Source organism: Lepus europaeus, chromosome 5, assembly GCF_033115175.1.
Source record: "Lepus europaeus isolate LE1 chromosome 5, mLepTim1.pri, whole genome shotgun sequence".
NCBI lineage: Eukaryota > Metazoa > Chordata > Mammalia > Lagomorpha > Leporidae > Lepus > Lepus europaeus.
In genome coordinates this window covers 70062816-70081548 of record NC_084831.1, presented here as the reverse complement: position 1 = coordinate 70081548, position 18733 = coordinate 70062816, and the positions used below count along the sequence as shown (strand labels likewise).

Below are 18733 nucleotides of genomic sequence, written 5' to 3'. Positions count from 1 at the left end.
TTAGGTCTTCGTGTTACGATGGTCTTGTCATAGCCTGTATGTCACTGATGTCACAAATCTCCCTGTCCTCGCACTTTGGACCTGGGAGGAAGTCAGGAAAAATGCCTGCCTGGGTGCATGTGCCCACATTTTGCACTAGGAAAAGCTGAGTCAGAGAAAAACCTTGAGGAGCTGCTGTATAATAAAAAATATACATTTAGTCTTTGTCCTTGGTTCTTGGCACAGAGCTCCCAAAATATTGGATTCTCCGGAGTGACAGCTAGTTATTCATGACAAGCTCCTGCTGATTCCACCTGGGTCTGTACTAATGAGGTGACTAGGGAATCGGCCCTAGATAGCCTCAGATGGGGCCGGTCACCAGCCAGACCAAACAAACACCCATGGATTAGAGGGCAGGGACTTGCACTTCCAGTCCTTGACCTCCAGGGAGGGGAAAGAGGGAGGAGATTGGGTTATAAAACTCTTGCACAAATGAGCTTCATGGAGCTCTAGGGTTGATGAGCATCTCAAAATGCTGGGGTGGGGGAGTGGCTTGCCCTGAGAGGATATACTCTCACCTTTCTGATTCATATTCTTTATTGTAAACCAGGAAAGGTGGGCAAGGTGTTCTGAGTTCAGTGTCATTTTAGTGAATTATGCAGCCTGTGGAGGGCATCCGGGGAATCCCTAAATTTATGGTTAACCAGAAGTACGGGTGTTGCTGGGACTTGCCCCTGCTGCCTGAAATGGGGACTGAGTCCTTAAAGCTGTGGAATCTGCACTACCTTTGGCTACTCAGTGTGCAAGTTGAGCTGAATTCCTGGACACTCCGTTGGTGTTGGAGAATCACTATGGAAACTCCTCACACATTTTGGTGCCACAAGTGATAGCGGAAGCTTCGTCCGACACAGGACGTGGACTGACCAGGGTGGTCTACCACACTCAACACAAGCACTCCTGCTCTGCCCCTGGACCTGCTACAGGGTCAGAAATGGCAGTGCCATCCTCAGAGACCACTGAACTGCCCACATGGCCAGGAAGCTCCAGGAAGCTATGCAGCTGACCTAAGCAGATGCTCATTTGGATTTCTTTCAGCCTTAGAACAATACATGCAAGTGACTACACATTCCACAGAAAGACAGCAGACCATCCTATAGAATTTGCTCCGTGGCGTTCCCAAACAGTACTGGGCCCCTTGGCACAGCAGTCCACGTTCAGGATATGTAAGATGGAAATTGTCCCAGTACCTAGAGAGAGTTGCTGCAGATCTATGTATTTCCTACCCCTTCTTTCTGTGGGAGGAAACTCTCCCTGCAGCCCCCTCTCCCACTCCCCCTCTCACCCATCTGCAAGTCACATAGGAAGAATTTCCCAGCTCCAAGACACTACTTTAAATTTATATGCCTGAACCTCAGCTGAGATAGCTTAAATGGAATGAGAAAGTGAAGTTTGGCTGGACTTTTATTAGGTGAAAACAAGACCGCTTGTTAATGTTTTTTAAGTGACCACAAAGCTGAGGGCATGCTTGAGTCATTACTTGTGGAAAAGGAGACACATTCAACATGGCATGTCTAAATGGCAACAGAGAAGGGAGCAGGGAGCTTCGCTGCCTATGCCTACCAAGGGCAGTGCCTTCCAGCTGGGAGGTGAGCAAGGTTTGGGTATGCCTGCCTGGCTGGCTCACAGCCACCAATCCCAAAGACCAGCTGCCATAGTGTGCATGTCAATAGCAACATCATGTAACAGCAACAGCAGCAAAGGAACACAGGCCAGACTTTTCCTGTTTTTCTCTTTTCAAGGCCAGAACAAACAGAACCAAACCCTGACACAGACTGAACACCAGACTTACAGTGAGAGGGGGAAGACAGAGAAGGGGAAACAACCATTCCAGTGTCATAGGTGTTCCCAAAGTTTAATTGGAAGATTCAAAAAGATGCTATGTGCAGTTACTTTGTGGCCTTGAAACTGCCTAATTCTGAGCTGCTTTTATGTGAGTCATCAACTTACATCGTTTAACCTAACCCTGTCTGATACCATATCTGTAGTATGTTACCAGCTTCTTTAAATAAATGAGAAAAAGATAAGCAAGACTGCAGAAAAATGGGTAAAGGGGAGCAAGTATTTCACATAAGGAAGAAACAAAATGATCAATACGTTTATGAAAAGGCACTTAATAAAACCCCAAGAAACAGAAATTTTAAAAATTGAAACGTCATTTCTTACTTAACAGGTCAACACAAGCTTTAACTATGAATGATTCTGGCTGGAGAGCGGAGCAACAGCCACTCTCATTCAACAGAGATGGGAGTGTGACTTGGAAAGGTGTTTTTGGAGTGCAGTTGGGAAACAGATATAGAAAGTTAAAATGTATTTGTACAAGAGTGTGTGCACTTGTGTATGCACCCCTGTGTATGTATGTGTGAGGGCATGGAAACGGCATGAAATAGCATATAACAACTTGAGCACAATTTCTGTTAACTCAGGAAAGGAGGAACAGCAGATAAAAGGAGAGTGTCACGGCCTTTCATTGTTCACAGTGGGGCTTCACATTTGTCAGATCACACATTATTTTTGTCATTAAAAATTTTAAATAAAGATGAGTCATTTGAGCTTTTAAAGTTTTAAATACACACACACAAGGTATCCTAATTGGTGTATTTCCCTTCAAATCAAATGTAGTGCGTGTTGTGCACGCAGAGTCTACTCAGACTTGAGTAAAACTTGGCAGCCACGAGTTCCCCAGTTGGTAAGAGTGTGTGCTTGGTGGTGTTTTACACCTCAAGACAGTGCTGAATATAGCCTGCTCTCAGTAATTAAAGATTTTTAAAATTTTAGGAAAAGTTATTTGAAATACAGATTAGACAGGTTTGCATTTTTAAAATGAAAATAGTGAATTCTGTTATTGGTTTTTATCTTTCCTCTTGGCAGAGACTGTCTTCAATTTTTAAGCACTTGCCAAGGAAATGACCTTCTGCCAACCCATACTGACGAATTTGCTGTGCTCAGATCAGAATTCATTAAAAACAAAAAAAACAGCAAGTCTTCCAGGAAATCTTTTTTTTTTTTTATCTCAAAATTTTAAGCAAAAAGCAGGCCATTTAAAATAAAAAGAGACAATCTTACTTGGTCCTCAAAAGACAGTGCCTGGGCAACATCTCTTGGGAATCCATCAATGACAATGCCTTCTTCATCAGGTATTTGCATCAGTTTCTGTTTTATCTCTGTAATTGTTGTTTCCTTTTATAAAGAGAAAGGGTGAAAAGCCACAGTGAAACTTCATCCAGTCACCATCGGCATACAAATTACTGTGGACTTGAAGCAGATTATACAGCAGTACCTGAGGTGCCAATTCTCCATTTGTAATGATTTTGGCAATCAGACTCCACTTCCTGTTGCTGCTGGTACTGTGGATTTTCTTTCTTAGCAATTCTCCCACTGAAATGTATTGGAATCCATAACGTTCTGCAATTTTCAAACTTTGAGTACCTTTTCCACTTCCAGGACCACCTGTTATTTAAAACAGGAAGATTGTGACCTTCCAATACACGAAGGGACACCCCTTGATATCACTGCTCTGGATCACTAATAGCAGGACAGGTACTGTCTCAGGGATAACATTGTCAGTGCTGCCTCTGAATGCAGAGCAAGCAGACGCCCTCCAGGGAAAGGAAAGGATAGGACTGTCTTGACCAACCCTGTCAGATCAAAGAGGCATTTTCCCCTCTACCTGTTATAATAGGTAACTTTTTAATTAAAAAAGGTTTTTTTTTGAACAATGCAGTTGAAAGACATCCCATCTTTATGTGTAAAATCTAGTCATTTCTCCTTTGGAATCAAAGAAAAATCTATGGGATACCAAAGACAATGATCAAAACAACAGAAATGTGGTCCATGCCCACAGACAAAAGAGTTAATGTGTAATTTGGTGAAGTGGAACAACGATTTTTAAACCAAAGGCCACAATATTGCCACAGCTTATTCAAATCTTTTTCTGAAATTTGTTTGCTCATGCATGTTCTTGCCTTATTGCCTTCAGATTCAAAATTTTATATAAAAAACACAGGTAGTGAGTGGAATTGATACTTAAGGAAGGAAGGTTTCACAGAACCGATAACTTTGACTTTGTGATGTGTTTGTATGAAATGACTTTTTGCAACATTCACTCAATACTAATCATCAGTAATTGCCATTTGTTTTTGAAAACAAAGTCAAAATAATTACAACTCAGATTTTATTTCTAAACACATTAGATTAATTTTTAGTCAAAATAAATTTCTGAGCAACTTAGACTAATTAGAATATAGATTTGGAATAAATTTTCAAACAAAATGCATAGCCATCAATCCAGTCTATAGTTATTTGATGGCAATTAAAAAAAATGAAATATTTTCAAGGACTTAAGCATAAACTATTGAGCATAGGCAATGTCTTTTTTTAAAGATTTATTTATTTATTTGAAAGGCAGAGTCACAGAGAGGCAGAGGCAGAGCCAGAGCCAGAGAAGGAGGCTTCCATCCGCTGGTTTACTCCCCACCCCCAACTGGCTGCAACTGGAGCTGTGCCAATCTAAAGCCAGGAGCCAGGAGCCTCCTCTGGGTCTCCCACGTGTGTGCAGGAGCCTAAGCACTTGGGCCATCTTCTACTGCTTTTCTAGGCCATAGCAGAGCTGGACTCGAAGTGGAGCAGCTGTGTCCCGAACCGGCGCCCAAATGGGATGACAGCACTTCAAACGGCAGCTTTACCTGCTACGCCACAGTGCTGGCCCCAGCAATGTATTTTTAAAAGTCGATGCTTGGGGCCTATGTTGTGGTACAGCAGGTTAAGCTGCAACCTGCAACACTGGCATTCCATATTGGAATGCCAGTTCAATTCTCGGCTGCTATGCTTCCACTCTATTCCCTGTGAATGAGCCTGGAAAAGCAGCAGAGTATGGCCCCCAAATACTTGTGGGAGACCCAAATGGAGTTTCAGGCTTCCGGCTTTGTCCTGGCCCAGCCCTGACTGATGCTACCATTTGGGGAATGAACCAGCAAATGGAAGATCTCTCTCTCTCTCTCACTTCTCTCTCTCTCTCTCTCTCATTTCTCTTATCACTCTGCCTTTCAAATAGATAAATACATTTTCTTAAAAAAAAAAGTCAATGCTTAGTAAGTTATGAAATGTTTTGGTAATATTCATTGAAACATAATTATGATTTAATAGGCAATACTGAAAATAAAAACTGACAGAAAAATGAGTTGATGTTTTCTTTACTAATATCAAGTCTTTTGTGTGTTGAAATCATTTTATATCTAATTATTTAATAACACTTTATTCTTTCAGATAAAAATAAAAGAAAAAGCTTTTTTTTTTTTTGTAAGAAATAGTTCCAAGTGGGCAGATTCAGTCAGTGGAATTCTAAGATCAACTGATACAAAGAGAACTATTTCTTAATTGCAATCCCAAATAATGCACCTAATAGCTCCAGCTTTCACCTTTCTATTGCTTTATCAAAGTTAGCTCAGGAATTTGTTTACATTTTTTACCATTCTCAGATTTTTAAGAGACTCTAACTCTACCCTATCAGACTTAACAATATGAACTACTTCTATCAATCAACATCTTTAAAATTTAAAATAATTTCTTTATTTATTTGAAAGAGAGAGTAATGGGGTGCGGTGGGAGGAGACAGAGAGAAAGAGAGAGATGGAGAGAGAGAGAGAGAGAGAGAGAGAGAGAGAGAGAGAGATCTTCAACTGCTAGTTCACTCCCCAGATGGCCACAACAGCCAGGTTTGGGCCAGACCAAAGCTATGAGCCAGAAACTAGACCCTGGTCTCCCAGATGGATGGTATTTGGGCCACGGTATTTGGACCATCATCTGCTACCTTCCCAGGCATATTAACAGGAAGCTTTTAAAAACTCTGTAGTAGGCCAGCGCCGTGGCTCAACAGGCTAATCCTCCGCCTTGCAGTGCCGGCACACCGGGTTCTAGTCCCGGTTGGGGCGCCGGACTCTATCCCAGTTGCCCCTCTTCCAGGTCAGCTCTCTGCTATGGCCCGGGAAGGCAGTGGAGGATGGCCCAAGTGCTTGGGCCCTGCACCTGCATGGGAGACCAGGAGAAGCACCTGGCTCCTGGCTTCGGATCAGCGAGATGCGCCGGCCGCAGCGGCCATTGGAGGGTGAACCAACGGCAAAAAGGAAGACCTTTCTCTCTGTCTCTCTCTCTCACTATCTACTCTGCCTGTCAAAAAAACAAACAAACAAACAAACAAAACCTCTGTAGTAACAAAAGGGATATTTTGTTTATTTAGAAGCAATATCATTGGGCATCTATACCTCTCCCATACCTTTTCCAGGTTGGAATTAATAAAAATTTGTAAGATTCTGGGACAATTATTTTATAATTCTTCAGAAGTCATAAAATTGTCCCAATCTCCCAGGAAAACTAATGGTTTGCCTTTTCCTTTCTTCCTTTACCTCAGCTCTAAAAATTATATAACCTCATTGGTTCTCAATCATTCTTTTACAACATAAAATGCTACAATTCAGCACATAAGTCTATGAAGAGAATCATATTCTTAAAGCAAGTTGATTTCACTGAGTAAAAAAGAGCTTGGGGGCCAGGAATTTGGCCCAGGGTTTGAGATGCTACTTGGGACACTGGCCTCCCATATCAGAGTGCCTAAGTTCAGGTCCCAGTTCTACTCCTAATTTCAGTTTCTTGTTGATGGGCACCCTGGGAGGCAGCAGATGATAGTTCAAATCCCTCTCACCAGCATGGGAGATCTGAATTGAATCCAGGCTCCTGGCTTCAGCCTGGCCCACCATTGGCTGTTGTGGGCATCCTGGATGTGAGCCAGCAGATGGAGCTTTCTGAGTAGCCATCTGTCTGTCTTTCTATCTCTATCTCTGCCTTTCAAACAAATAAAAAGAAATAATAATTTTTGTTTAATTAAAAGAGCTTGACCTAGAGGAGATGTAAGCATCTGTATCTCCTTCTAAGATATTAACTTACTGAAATGTTTGAATCATTCTCATACAAGACTCACAATGCAGGAAAAAAGGCCGAAATGTTTTACATAAGAGCAATTTGGTATTACACGATCTTCATGCACAATCAGTCTTCACTTTATTCTTCCTGTTAACAATCACCAATATTTCACTAATAGTAACAAGAAAAAAACTGATCTACACATAAACCATAAAATGATAAAAAAAATTGTTAATTATTCTTCACCTGTAGCTCCATCTGTTAATAAAGTATTTCCTTGTTGTCTAGGCAAACATTCCCAATTTTTAATTACAAAAATGCCTTGCCATTTTCAAGAACAGAGATTTATGGCATCATAAATAAACCAGAGCCCTAAGAATATTCTGACTTCTTGAAAGCTGATTTCTAAACTCTCTTTCTGCAATAGTTTCAATAATTTAGGGCTAACTACATTTCTAATGTCATTTTCACTTCACTGAAATGTACCAACATCACCTCTTCTAGGCTGGAGAGATGAAATTCTGGTGACAGCGCTGTGTGTCTCTTTGCATGCTTTTTCCCAGCTGCCATCGTGGTCATGTCCCCCAGGCCACAGCTTCCCTGCATGACTCTGCACAGGACTCAGGTCCTCTGCACAGGACTCAGTCAACCACTACTGGACAGCACAGCTTTGGACATCTCAGGCCAGGCTTCTGCTTGCGGGCATGCTGTGAAAACTGACTACATTTTGCTTCATGACTGTGGTCTCTTTGTAAGTTTTACAAATTTTGGGAAAGAATTTGCAAGCATGTCAAAAATGCAATTTTGCTGAAATATTTAAGACATTTTCAGTATCTATTCCTTAGGAGATGGCATTGGGCTGAAATTTTCACATTCAACAAGATTCACAGTGCCAATTTTAGGAATGAACGATTACTGTTATTTTGGCTAATACTCAGATATGATGTGCTGTATAAAACACTATTCTATTGGATTTGTTTGTCTAGTATCATTAAAACTTAGATTTGAGTGTTAGAGCCAGTTCTCTACAAGGAAGATTTATTTGTATGAATCTTTATTGACATATTATTGTTTATTTTTTCTTCTAAAGTTAATAGTGAATAAAAATTCAATTTGTTGAGTTAAACATCTAATGGACTCATTATGTTAAAGGTATTTTTTGTTAAAGGTAGGCTACAGGTTATTAAGTAAATAAAACCATAAGACAATAACTGTTGAAGAAATCACTTTCAATTCATGATTAATAATTTCTGTGACATTTTAGTAGGTGTCTATAAAAATCCAAAAGGCATCCGATTTTATAATTAAAACAAGTTGCTTTATTGGAAGCTATCCTAAAATTGTTTCCATTTTCTATCCCTTGTGATTTTGTTTCTGTTGTCTGTCATGATCCAAACAAGCACTGGCAAATATAATACATCACAGATATAATTTTTGAACTGTAAATAGGATGGGAATTTTGCTTCTGTCATCATACCTATGACAAGAATAATTTTTGGTCGAGGTCTAGTAGGATCGAAAACCTCATACTCCTCAATCAACTCTGCAGTTTCAGACAGATCCGTGTCACTTTCTATGGAGAATTGATGAATTGGAGGAAGTCGGTCATAACGCCGATATGGAAAGTTTGAATTTTCAGGCATTACTGCAAAAGAATAAGATAACTTTGAAAAGGAAAAAGAGCACAAAAACCACATTTCATACTTAAGCAATTAATATAAGAAATTTAAGCATTAAATGAATTATTTATTTATTTTTGTCAATTGGCAGAAGCTCTCTATGCAACTTTGTGAGAGGGCCAGTTAGTCAATATTCGGGCTTTGAGAGCCAAGCAGTCTCATGCTTAGTTCAGCAAAGAAGCAAGACACTAGGAAAACAAAGGGACGCGCCTTTGTTCCAAGAAAATGCTGTAAAAACAGTGACATGAGCTTGGCCCATGTGCCATAGTTTGTCATCCTAGGTTCCAGACCACCCTTCTCAAATATGGTCCCATCTTACTGGGTAGGCTGCTGGGCCTTGGCAAAGGGTACTTGCATAGTACCAAACTTTCACAACCATTTGTAGCTGTTCATGAACTCCCATATGGATGCCAGTTCAAGTCCCAGATGCTCCACTTCTGATCCTGCTTCCTGCTAATGTGCCTGGGAAAAGCAGCAAAAATGGTCCAAGTGCTTTGGGACCCTACTACTGATGTTTGAGGCCTGGAAGAAGCTCCTGGTACCTGGCTTCAGCCTGACCCAGCCCTAGCCATTGCAGCCATCTGGAAAAAAAAAACAGCAGATGGAAGGTTCTCTCCCCCCGCCCCCGCTGTAACCCAGACCTTCAGATAAATAAATAAATGTATAAAGAAAAATATAAATTTGGGGGCAGGCATGTGGCATATAAGCTAAATCACTACTTGGGACAGCTGCATCACATATCACAGTGCCTGTTTCAAGGCTGGGCTACTGTGCTTTGAATTCCAGCTTCCTGCCAGCATGCACCCTGAGAGGCAGCAGCAGTGTCTCAAGTACTTGTGTCCTTGCCACCCATGTGAGAGACCCAGGTTCAAGTTTCTGGCTCCTGGCTGTTGTGGGCATTTAGGAAGTGGACCAGCAGATGGAAAATTTCTGTCTCTGCCTTTCAAATAAAATTAAGTATTTTTAATTTTTACAATATTTTTAAAAATAAAAATATAAATATGAAGGTTTAAATGTATGTCTATACTGGCAACAAATACTTGCCATAATGTCAGACATATTAGGACTTGCAAAAGCAGCAAGACTAGAACTTTGAAAGAGAAGAAATGTTGAAAAGAATGTCCCAGTTGATGGAAACAACACAAAGACTCAGAGTCAGAAATATAAATGACACATTCAAAAGGACCAGAGACAGCACTGGCAAGCCCAAATCAGGCAGATGGTCTTTTTTTTTTTTTAAAGATTTATTTATTTATTTGAAAGGCAGAGAGAGAAGAGGCAGAAAGAGAGAGGTCTTCCATCTGCTGGTTCACTCCCCAGATGGCCGAAACAGCCGGAGCTGCGCTGATCTGAAGCCAGGAGCCAGGAGCTTCATCTGGGTTTCCCACGTGGGTGCAGGGGCCCAAGTACTTGGGCCATCTCTCATTGCTTTCCCAGGCCACAGCAGAGAGATGGACTGGAAGTGGAGCAGCCAGGTCTTGAACTGGCACCCATATGGGATGCTCATGCTGCAGGCCGGGGCTTTAACCCACTGCGCCAGAGCACCGGCCCCAAGATGGGATGCCAGTGCTTCAGGCCAGGGCATTAACCCACTGCGCCACAGTATTGGCCCCGTGGCAGATGGTCTTAACCAACTTCATGACTTCCTCCCTTCTCACTTTGTCAATCAGTATTTCAGAAGGCATAGAGAAACCTTAACTACTCCCAAAGGCCCTTGCACAGAGACACGAGCCCACTTGTTCTTCCATAAGGAATTTTGCTAAGGAAACTACTATATCTTAGATGGCATAATGCTCACATTTCCTCTCAAAGTGTTAATTACCTAGAAACTTTCACACTCTATTGACAAAACAAATGAGGCCACTGGCCATTGATTCATTTAGTTTCATAAAAAGAGTAGGACAGTCCACAGATGACAGGTTAGAAAATGCTTGGAGGGGGGGGCCGGTACTGTGGCGTAGTGGGTAAAGCTGCTGCCTGCAGTGCCAGCATCCCATGTGGGAGCCAGTTCAAGTCCTGGCTGCCCCACTTCCAATCCAGTTCTCTGTTATGGCCTGGGAAAGCAGCAGAGGATAGCCCAAGTCCTGGGGTCCCTGCATCCGCTTGGGAGACCTGGAAGAAGCTCCTGGTTCCTGGCTTTGGATTGGCCCAGCTCCAGCCATTGCAGCCAGTTGGGGAGTGAACCAGTGGATGGAAGACCTCTCTCTCTCTCTCTCTGCCTCAGTCTTTGAGCAGAATGCATGGGAAGAGTGAAGATCTCTTTAGGACTAGAATGGTTCTAAGGGTCAAATCAAAATATCAGAAGCAAATTCAATTTATCAAATACACGAAGACCTGGCCTTAGTTTTAGCACTTACCACAGAATTTAACAACACAGCTTATTTTGTAATGAGTGATGCCTTACCATCTATTTACAGAAGATGGATGGGAGTGAGAGACCTTGCACAGCAACAAAATCAAGTTCTCCCCAGGACTCAGTGGACAAATCAAATATCTTACGGTTGCACCAAATGTTTTCTAATTATGTATGTTTTCTAGTCTGTTACAACATTTGAAAATTTCTGAAATGGGGTATCTCAGCTGCTTCTCAGATGCACTAGAAGATTCAGTTGGTGGTCATATCTTCTTTTGGCAAAACATCTGAGTATTCAATCCTAATCACCTGCTACTGAATCCTGCATGGACTGAGGCCTCTCCCTTCTGGGAAGTGTTTCTGAGGAAAGGCTATGTCTGCCTTCCCTCTTCTGCTTGTGTTTTTTTTCTTTTTTAAATTAAGATTTATTTACTTATTTATTTGAAAAGCAGAGCTACAGAGAGGGAGACACACATACAGAGAGAAAGAGAAAGAGAGGAGAGAGAGAGAACTTCCATTTGCTCATTTACTTCTCAAAGGGCCACTATAGTGGGGGGTGGTGGGGTGGTGGTGGCCGAAGCTGGGAGCCTGGAACTCTATGTGTGTCTCACACGTGGGTGGCATGGGCCCAAGGACTTGAACCCTCTTCTGTTGCTTTCCCAGGCACACTAGCAGGGAGCTGGATCAGAAGTGGTACAGCCAGGACTCTAACTGGCTCTCTGATACGGAAAGCTGGTATTGCAGGTGGTGGCTTAACCCACTGGATCACAACGCCAGCTCTGATTGTGTTTCTTTTTTTCTTTTTTTTTTTTTAAGATTTATTTTATTTATTTGAAAGTTAGAGTTACACAGAGAGAGGAGAGGCAGAGAAAGAGAGAGAGAGAGAGAGAGAGTCTTAAATCCACTGGTTCACTCCCCAGATGGCTGCAATGGCTGGAGCTGTGCCATTCCGAAGCCAGAAGTCAGGAGCTTCTTCTAGGTCTCCCACGTAGGTGCAGGGGCCCAAGGACTTGGGCGATCTTCTACTGCTATCCCAGGCCATAGCAGAGAGCTGGACCAGAAGAGGAGCAGCTGGGACTAGAACCGGCGCCCATATAGGATGCCGGCGCTTTAGGCCAGGGCTTTAACCCGCTGTGCCACAGCGCAGGCCCCTTTGCTTATGTTTCTTGAAAATTACATTATGATTACATTATGAAAATTACATTATGATTCTTTCCTTACACTGCATGTAGACAGTGACAAACTGAGCTTTGTTTCCTCCTTGTATTTATCACGAATAGAATTATCTCCACCTTAAATTGTCAGTATAGCTGAAACATTTTGTGCCACAACTTTTGAGAATGGTTGAAGTTTTGATAATATAATGATCTTGCCCACTAGAAAATAATTCAATTTCTCCTGATTGGGAGTGATTCGTTTTTGCACATACAACTACTATTCTTCCCAATCTCAACTGGGGCTGAAAGGCTGACTCATGGTGAACCTTTAATTTTGAGAAGCATATTTTTTTCAGAGAGAGAGAGAGATCAAAATACCATGATTCTTTTCTAAGAAACTCCAGTTCTTAGTTCCAAACTACTTCTAAAATTTAAACAAATTAACTTCTTCTTTCTTTTACAGCACCCAAATGCCCAATATAAGATACCATATTCAGTAGCTGTTTAATACATCCTTATTGAATTAACTAGCATAAACTTTACTGGTGCATTGATGCAGATGTGTTAATATTAACTCTGCATTTGAAAACACATTAATAAGCCAAATCTCTTTCCAGCTAATGAAAAGTATGGAACTGCTATGTAATAACTACCAATTTTCTCTGTATCCTACTTATTAAGTTTGAAAAATTTATTTGCAATTTAAAAAATTCAGGGTTTGTTAAGCAATTCATTTTGCAAAATAATGGAGTTAGCAATATAAAATTTCATTAAGACTTCAGTCAACTGCTGGACAATGGTATGTCATTTTGTTTGTCAGGGAGGTGATTAGAATTAGCTGCAAAGAGAGATTAATTGTGTTCCAGGCACTTATATTCTCCTGGGCATTTGTAAATCCAATAAATGAAATCACTGCCTATGGCTACATGCACTTTTTAAAGAGAAACGCTGTACTTTGAAAAAGGTCTATTATTCTACATATACATTACCATTTCGTAGAAAGGATCTCCGGGACTGTCCTCCATTTAGCGGAGGTAAGGTCTTCTTTTCCGGGCTGACAAATGTATCCCATTTCACCTTGTCACAGCCACCCAGTTCCTTTACTTTCTGTAAACAACTTTCCAAGTACTCGACTGGGTCCTCTGGCTTGGAACACATCAGTCCATTCAAAAGGCTCTGGAATACAATAAAGTGTGTTTTTAAACCACATTTGCTACAATATAAGTCCCGTCTTTGAATTCTAGATTGTTTTTGTCCTTTGCATTTGTGTTTTCACAAGCAATTAGAGTTGGAATTATGATGTGACAGAAAATTAAGATAAGCTCTTAAAATTCTTTACCAGTTTTTCACTCAGAATTCTCTGCTTATTAAACAATTCAGGCAACTATGTAAATTAAGATAAAAGAGCCCTATCTGTGAGATCAAGTGTAGTGTGTGAAAATGCCCATAGTCATTATTTATCTCATTCTTACCCATCTTTAAAGACTCCAGGCCTCAATTTCTTCTTCTGTAAAATGAGGACAATAGTACCTACTTCATTGTTGTTGTTTTTTTTTTTTTTAAATTAAAAACTTTGGTATTGGGGTGCAGGTGTGTGGCACAATGGTTAAGTCATTGCTTGGGATGACCACATCCCATATCTGAGTGCCTGGGGTCAAGTTTCAACACCGCTTCCTAGTCCAGCTTCCTGCTAATAAGCAGGGCATTAGCATGATCCTGAGGGGCAGTAGGGAATGGCTCAAGTAGTTTGGTCCCTGCCACCCACATGGGAAACTCAGACAGAATTCTAGGCTCCTGGCTTCAACCTTGCTCAGTTCTGACTGTTGTAGTCAATTGAGGTGTGAATCAGCAGGTGGAAGATCTCTCTTTCTCTGCTCTTGGTCTTTCAAATAAAATAGAAATAAATCTTAAAAATTTTATAGAGTTTAGTATTTGTACGGTGCGTATTATACGCTTGGTGGTACATGTCAAGTATCCCGTAAATCTTTGTAGTTTAAGTTGTTATTATCATTACCAGGAAGTCCCCAGGAACACCTTGGTTGGCCTGTGGAGCCTGACTCAGCATTCTCACACTTGTCATTTCTACTGCAACATTGGTTTATGTGTTGGTTTCCTCTTCTAAACTATCCACTCTTCCACAATGAGTCGGTCTCACTTATTTTTCAGTCCCAACCACATGACATTTTCCCTGGCATATGGCAGGTACATATTAAACTATTTTCTTTCTTTCTTTCTTTTTTTTTTTTTTTTTTGTGACAGGCAGAGTGGATAGTGAGAGAGAGAGACAGAGAGAAAGGTCTTCCTTTTTGCCGTTGGTTCACCCCACAATGGCCGCTGCGGCCAGCACATCTCGCTGATCCGAAGCCAGGAGCCAGGTGCTTCTCCTGGTCTCCCATGTGGGTGCAGGGCCCAAGGACTTGGGCCATCCTCCACTGCCTTCCCGGGCCATAGCAGAGAGCTGGCCTGGAAGAGGGGCAACCGGGATAGAATCGGGGGCCCCAACCGGGACTAGAACCCGGTGTGCCGGTGCTGCAAGGCGGAGGATTAGCCTGTTAAGCCACGGCGCCGGCCTAAACTATTTTCTGATTGGGGGAGAAATCACTCAAAACTCAAGTCTGAGTGACACACAAAACAAGGGAAGTCAGAGACTCAAGAAACTATTTAAAAAGTAGTCAGTTACCACAAATACCCACTGAGATGATAGATGTGTAAAAAAGTCAGGGTTCTGCTATTACTTTTTCTGTTCATGGTGTCTAATGTGTCACATGTACTCGTTTCTAAAACGGCTACAATTTTGGAAATACTGACTTCCAGGAACTTGACTGAGCCGCAAAATATTTTCCTTCAGAGTATTTCATGGAAAAAGCATATGGTACTATTATTATCAATACACATTATTAATGCACGAGGACAAAACACACACCCTTTGAAAGGCACACATCTTTCCTAGATGCAGAATTTCATTTTCAAATTATTCTTGTGCAATTTGCTTCAAATGGTGAGTAAATGTTACTAGGTACATTCATTTTCCAAAATACTAAACAGAGTGAGTTGGAATACACATTTCTATCAGACAAGGTCAATAGCAAATGGTCAGGAAAAAACTAACCTGGGCCTCCATATCCACTGCGTGTCAAGATTTGTGCTACACACACTCTGTAGTTAGGCTTCGCACATCCCTCCTACACTCTCTGAGTTACAGCGATGTATCAATACCACAGTGTCCTCCATTAGCTTATTCCAAGCACAGTCAGCCCTGTGTGGCATTTTTAGCCCCATTTTATAGATTAGGAAATCATGACTAAGATGTTAGAGACTCGTCCAAGATTGTTTACTCAAAACTACAAGACTCAGGATTCCAATTCCATGTTTCTGATTATAAAACCCATATATTTGTTTTTGCACATCTTACAAAAATATCATATAGATAAGAGCAATAATCAGATTCCCACTGTCCCGTGCATTAGCCAGCTACAATAAGAATCAGTCAAGATGAGGTATTTTAATTTTATTCTTACTATTGCCTGAGAAGGCTCGGCAAACTCAATAAACGTTCTGTGACTAGAAAATACACTTTTCTAGCCTTCATAAACACAACTTTTACCCCAAAGGACACAGGTTTTAAAAAGGGACTATGGGCCGGCGCCATGGCTTAACAGGCTAATCCTCCGCCTTGCAGCACCGGCACACCGGGTTCTAGTCCCGGTTGGGGCACCGGATTCTGTCCCGGTTGTCCCTCTTCCAGGCCAGCTCTCTGCTATGGCCCGGGAAGGCAGTGGAGGATGGCCCAAGTGCTTGGGCCCTGCACCCGCATGGGAGACCAGGAGAAGCACCTGGCTCCTGGCTTCGGATCAGCGAGATGTGCCGGCTGCAGCGGCCATTGGAGGGTGAACCAACGGCAAAAAGGAAGACCTTTCTCTCTGTCTCTCTCTCTCTCACTATCCACTCTGCCTGTCAAAAAAAGAAAAAAAAAAAAAAGGGACTATGAGTTTAAATCCTTTTTTCTCATAACCAGTCACTATCAAGATTTGAAGACATCATTACTCAATCTCCTAGTTAATCCTTTGAGGATTTAAATCATCTAACTGCTTTGTATAGTACTCAAATTAATTCTGGTCTAAGGCCCAAGACCAGCATATAACATCATAAGATTAACTAGACATAAAAACTCAGAGACATAGAACTTATGACAAAATTTTTTGAAAAAAGAACTTTTAAACTAAGAATGGGAACATAATTCTAACATGAACCTACCAGGGATATCCAAAATCTCATTTGGCCTAACTGATGTCGCAGTCAGGAGGAACTCTGAAAAGGTCTGTCAGCTGTGTCTACTGTCTGACAACAGTGCAGATTCACTCATCTGTCACATGACCTACAATGGTGTCTAATATCCACAGCTGGGTCCAGTGGCTAACCCATCTGATAAACTTCATCTGCCCAGAACATTGTGGTATTGATGGAGAAAATTCAGTTTAGGATTCTAAAATATTTGGTTTTGCTGTCTGGCTTTTCACTTGCAGAACTGCCAGGTCTGGCATCCCTCCTGCCCTGTGCACAGCACCCATTCATCTCTCCAGAGGGACAGAGGCTCTGGAGGTGACCAGTAGTCTCCTTCCATCTTCCCATTGTCAGGGACTGAGCAGAAGTACAGCCGATGACTGCATTCCACCCAACCAGGCTGACTTCCCTTTCTGGGGTGTGCCTATGTTAAAATGTCCCATTCACACGCAGAAAAAGCTGCTGGAAAGTCTTCACTTATTTGCATACACAAGATAGATTTTCCTGAGCAAATTCTCAAAATTCTCTGGGGTGACCTTCCACCCAAGAGGAAAACCAGTACCCACATTTATAAAGGAAGATGAGGTACCATTCAGCAGCATTCTGCAATCAGAGATCTCTCAGACATTTGTTTCTAAGAATGTTTTTAGAAGTGTATCAGTGAGTTGACCTCAGTGGCAATCTCTGTGATAAAACATTCAGCTCTTCATCTCCATATTTATTTGCTGAAAATTTTTTAGAAGGAGAAAAATTCTTAAGATTCCCACACACTAGTAAGACCTATTCTTATGTAAAACAGCCTGATTATTTGCACACAGGAGTAAGACACGTGCTAGATTTGAACTTCTCATCCCAGGCCTAAGCTAGGTGAGTGGTTCGCGGGGAAATGTTGGCTTGCAGAGGTGAGAGGGAAGATCTGTAAGCAAGGCAGCCCATTTGAAAGATAGTTTGGGGGCAATGGGGGGAAAATTATTTTCCCAAGTGGTATTTTAACATTCCTTTTAACAAAACAGATTCCCCCGAATAGGAAAAAGGACAATTCACGATCGTTAGTTTACTAAATCAGTGTTATCATTTCTCAGAAATGGGGACCTGGTTCTCCCTGAGTGGGTTTCCGCTAGGAAGCTGGCTTGCTTCCCATCCTTTGCTTTCCACTCCCCCCTCCCCCCGGAAAAAAACACTTGGGATTCTGCGATGTTTTAAATTCAAACACAAGAGAACGAAAAGAAGCGAAACAACCCAAGTGGAAGGCTGGGGCTGCAACTGATCAGGGTTCCTTTGGCTCCTGCCTCGGGGGGTTCTCTGCCATTCCCTAGCGGCGCCCCGCCGCCGGGGCGCCGGTGCAGACCACGGCAGCGCTGCGGTCAGGGGACGCAGCAACAGGAGTCCCGCCCGCCTCCGCTCCTCCCTCACCCGTTTGCCGCCAGGTGGGCTGCGGAGCGCACGCGAAAGCGGCCCTCACGAGGCGACGGTAAACGTGCTCAGGAGTTCATTCACGGACCGCGCCGGGCAGCGCTGCGTGCCGGGCACCGCGAGGCAGCGCCGCACTGGACGGCTTGGGATTTGTTTTTTTTGCATCTTCATCCCTCTCCTCCAAGCAAGCTGTCCCCAGGGAGGGCTGCTTTCGTCCCCACTTCCCCCTTCTCCGCAGGGCTCCCCATTTTCGGCACGGAGAGGGACGAGGGCTCTGGACCCTTCGGTTTCCAGTCCTGGATCAGCGCTGGGCGACAGTGAACCCACCTGGCCTGGCCCTCGCCCCCAGGGCGCGCGCGGCCCGGCTGCTGTCTGCAGCCCACACCAGGTATCCACATCCAAGTGGTGTGATTCCACAGTCCGAAGACTGAAACTTGGGGTGCTAGATGGGGCTCCTGAACTCGGCCATCTGCAGCGGCCCCGGCAGCCCGCGGGCAAAAGGCGACCACCCTCGGGCGCGAGGGAGAGCGCACCCCTGCAAACCCTTTGCTTCTGCGCCGGAGCGCCTGACTGACCCGACCCGCCGACCCTCCCGCCCCTCCGCTGGCCATGGCCCTTACCTCGAAAAGCTGAGGGATTTCCCTCCGGGCCAGATATTCCTTGGCATCGTTGGTGTTCATGGCTGTGCCGCGCGTGCCTCGGAGCTCAGGGGGGAGGCGGCGGGGCTGCGGAGACCCGGGTTGGGGTTGGGGCCGGGGCCGGCGCCGGGTCTGGGGTCCGGGTCGGGGATGGGGATGGTGGGGTGTGCTCCGGTCACGGATGCAGCCCGGACTCTCAGACACCAACACTCGCACGCTCCGCTCTCTGCACGGTCTCCGCGCGCCCGCCGCCCTCGCCTC

At 43.2% G+C, this 18733-nt stretch overlaps 1 protein-coding gene across 3 annotated transcripts in view; it reads right to left on the bottom strand.

Moving 5' to 3' along the window:
• AK5 (adenylate kinase 5) overlaps positions 1-18532 on the bottom strand; it is a 289702-nt gene extending 271170 nt beyond the window's left edge. For 2 of the 3 annotated variants that reach the window (XM_062191569.1, XM_062191568.1), the window contains exons 1-5: positions 18455-18532; positions 13130-13316; positions 8429-8596; positions 3317-3486; positions 3103-3216 (exon numbers count right to left, since the gene is read on the bottom strand). In XM_062191569.1, coding sequence (XP_062047553.1) covers positions 3103-3216; positions 3317-3486; positions 8429-8596; positions 13130-13316; positions 18455-18514 — 699 coding nt within the window. In that variant the 5' untranslated portion in view covers positions 18515-18532. The remainder of the gene's footprint in view (positions 1-3102; positions 3217-3316; positions 3487-8428; positions 8597-13129; positions 13317-18454) is intronic. The other variant, XM_062191570.1, reaches the window with a different exon arrangement.
• Positions 18533-18733: the final 201 nt, after the last annotated feature.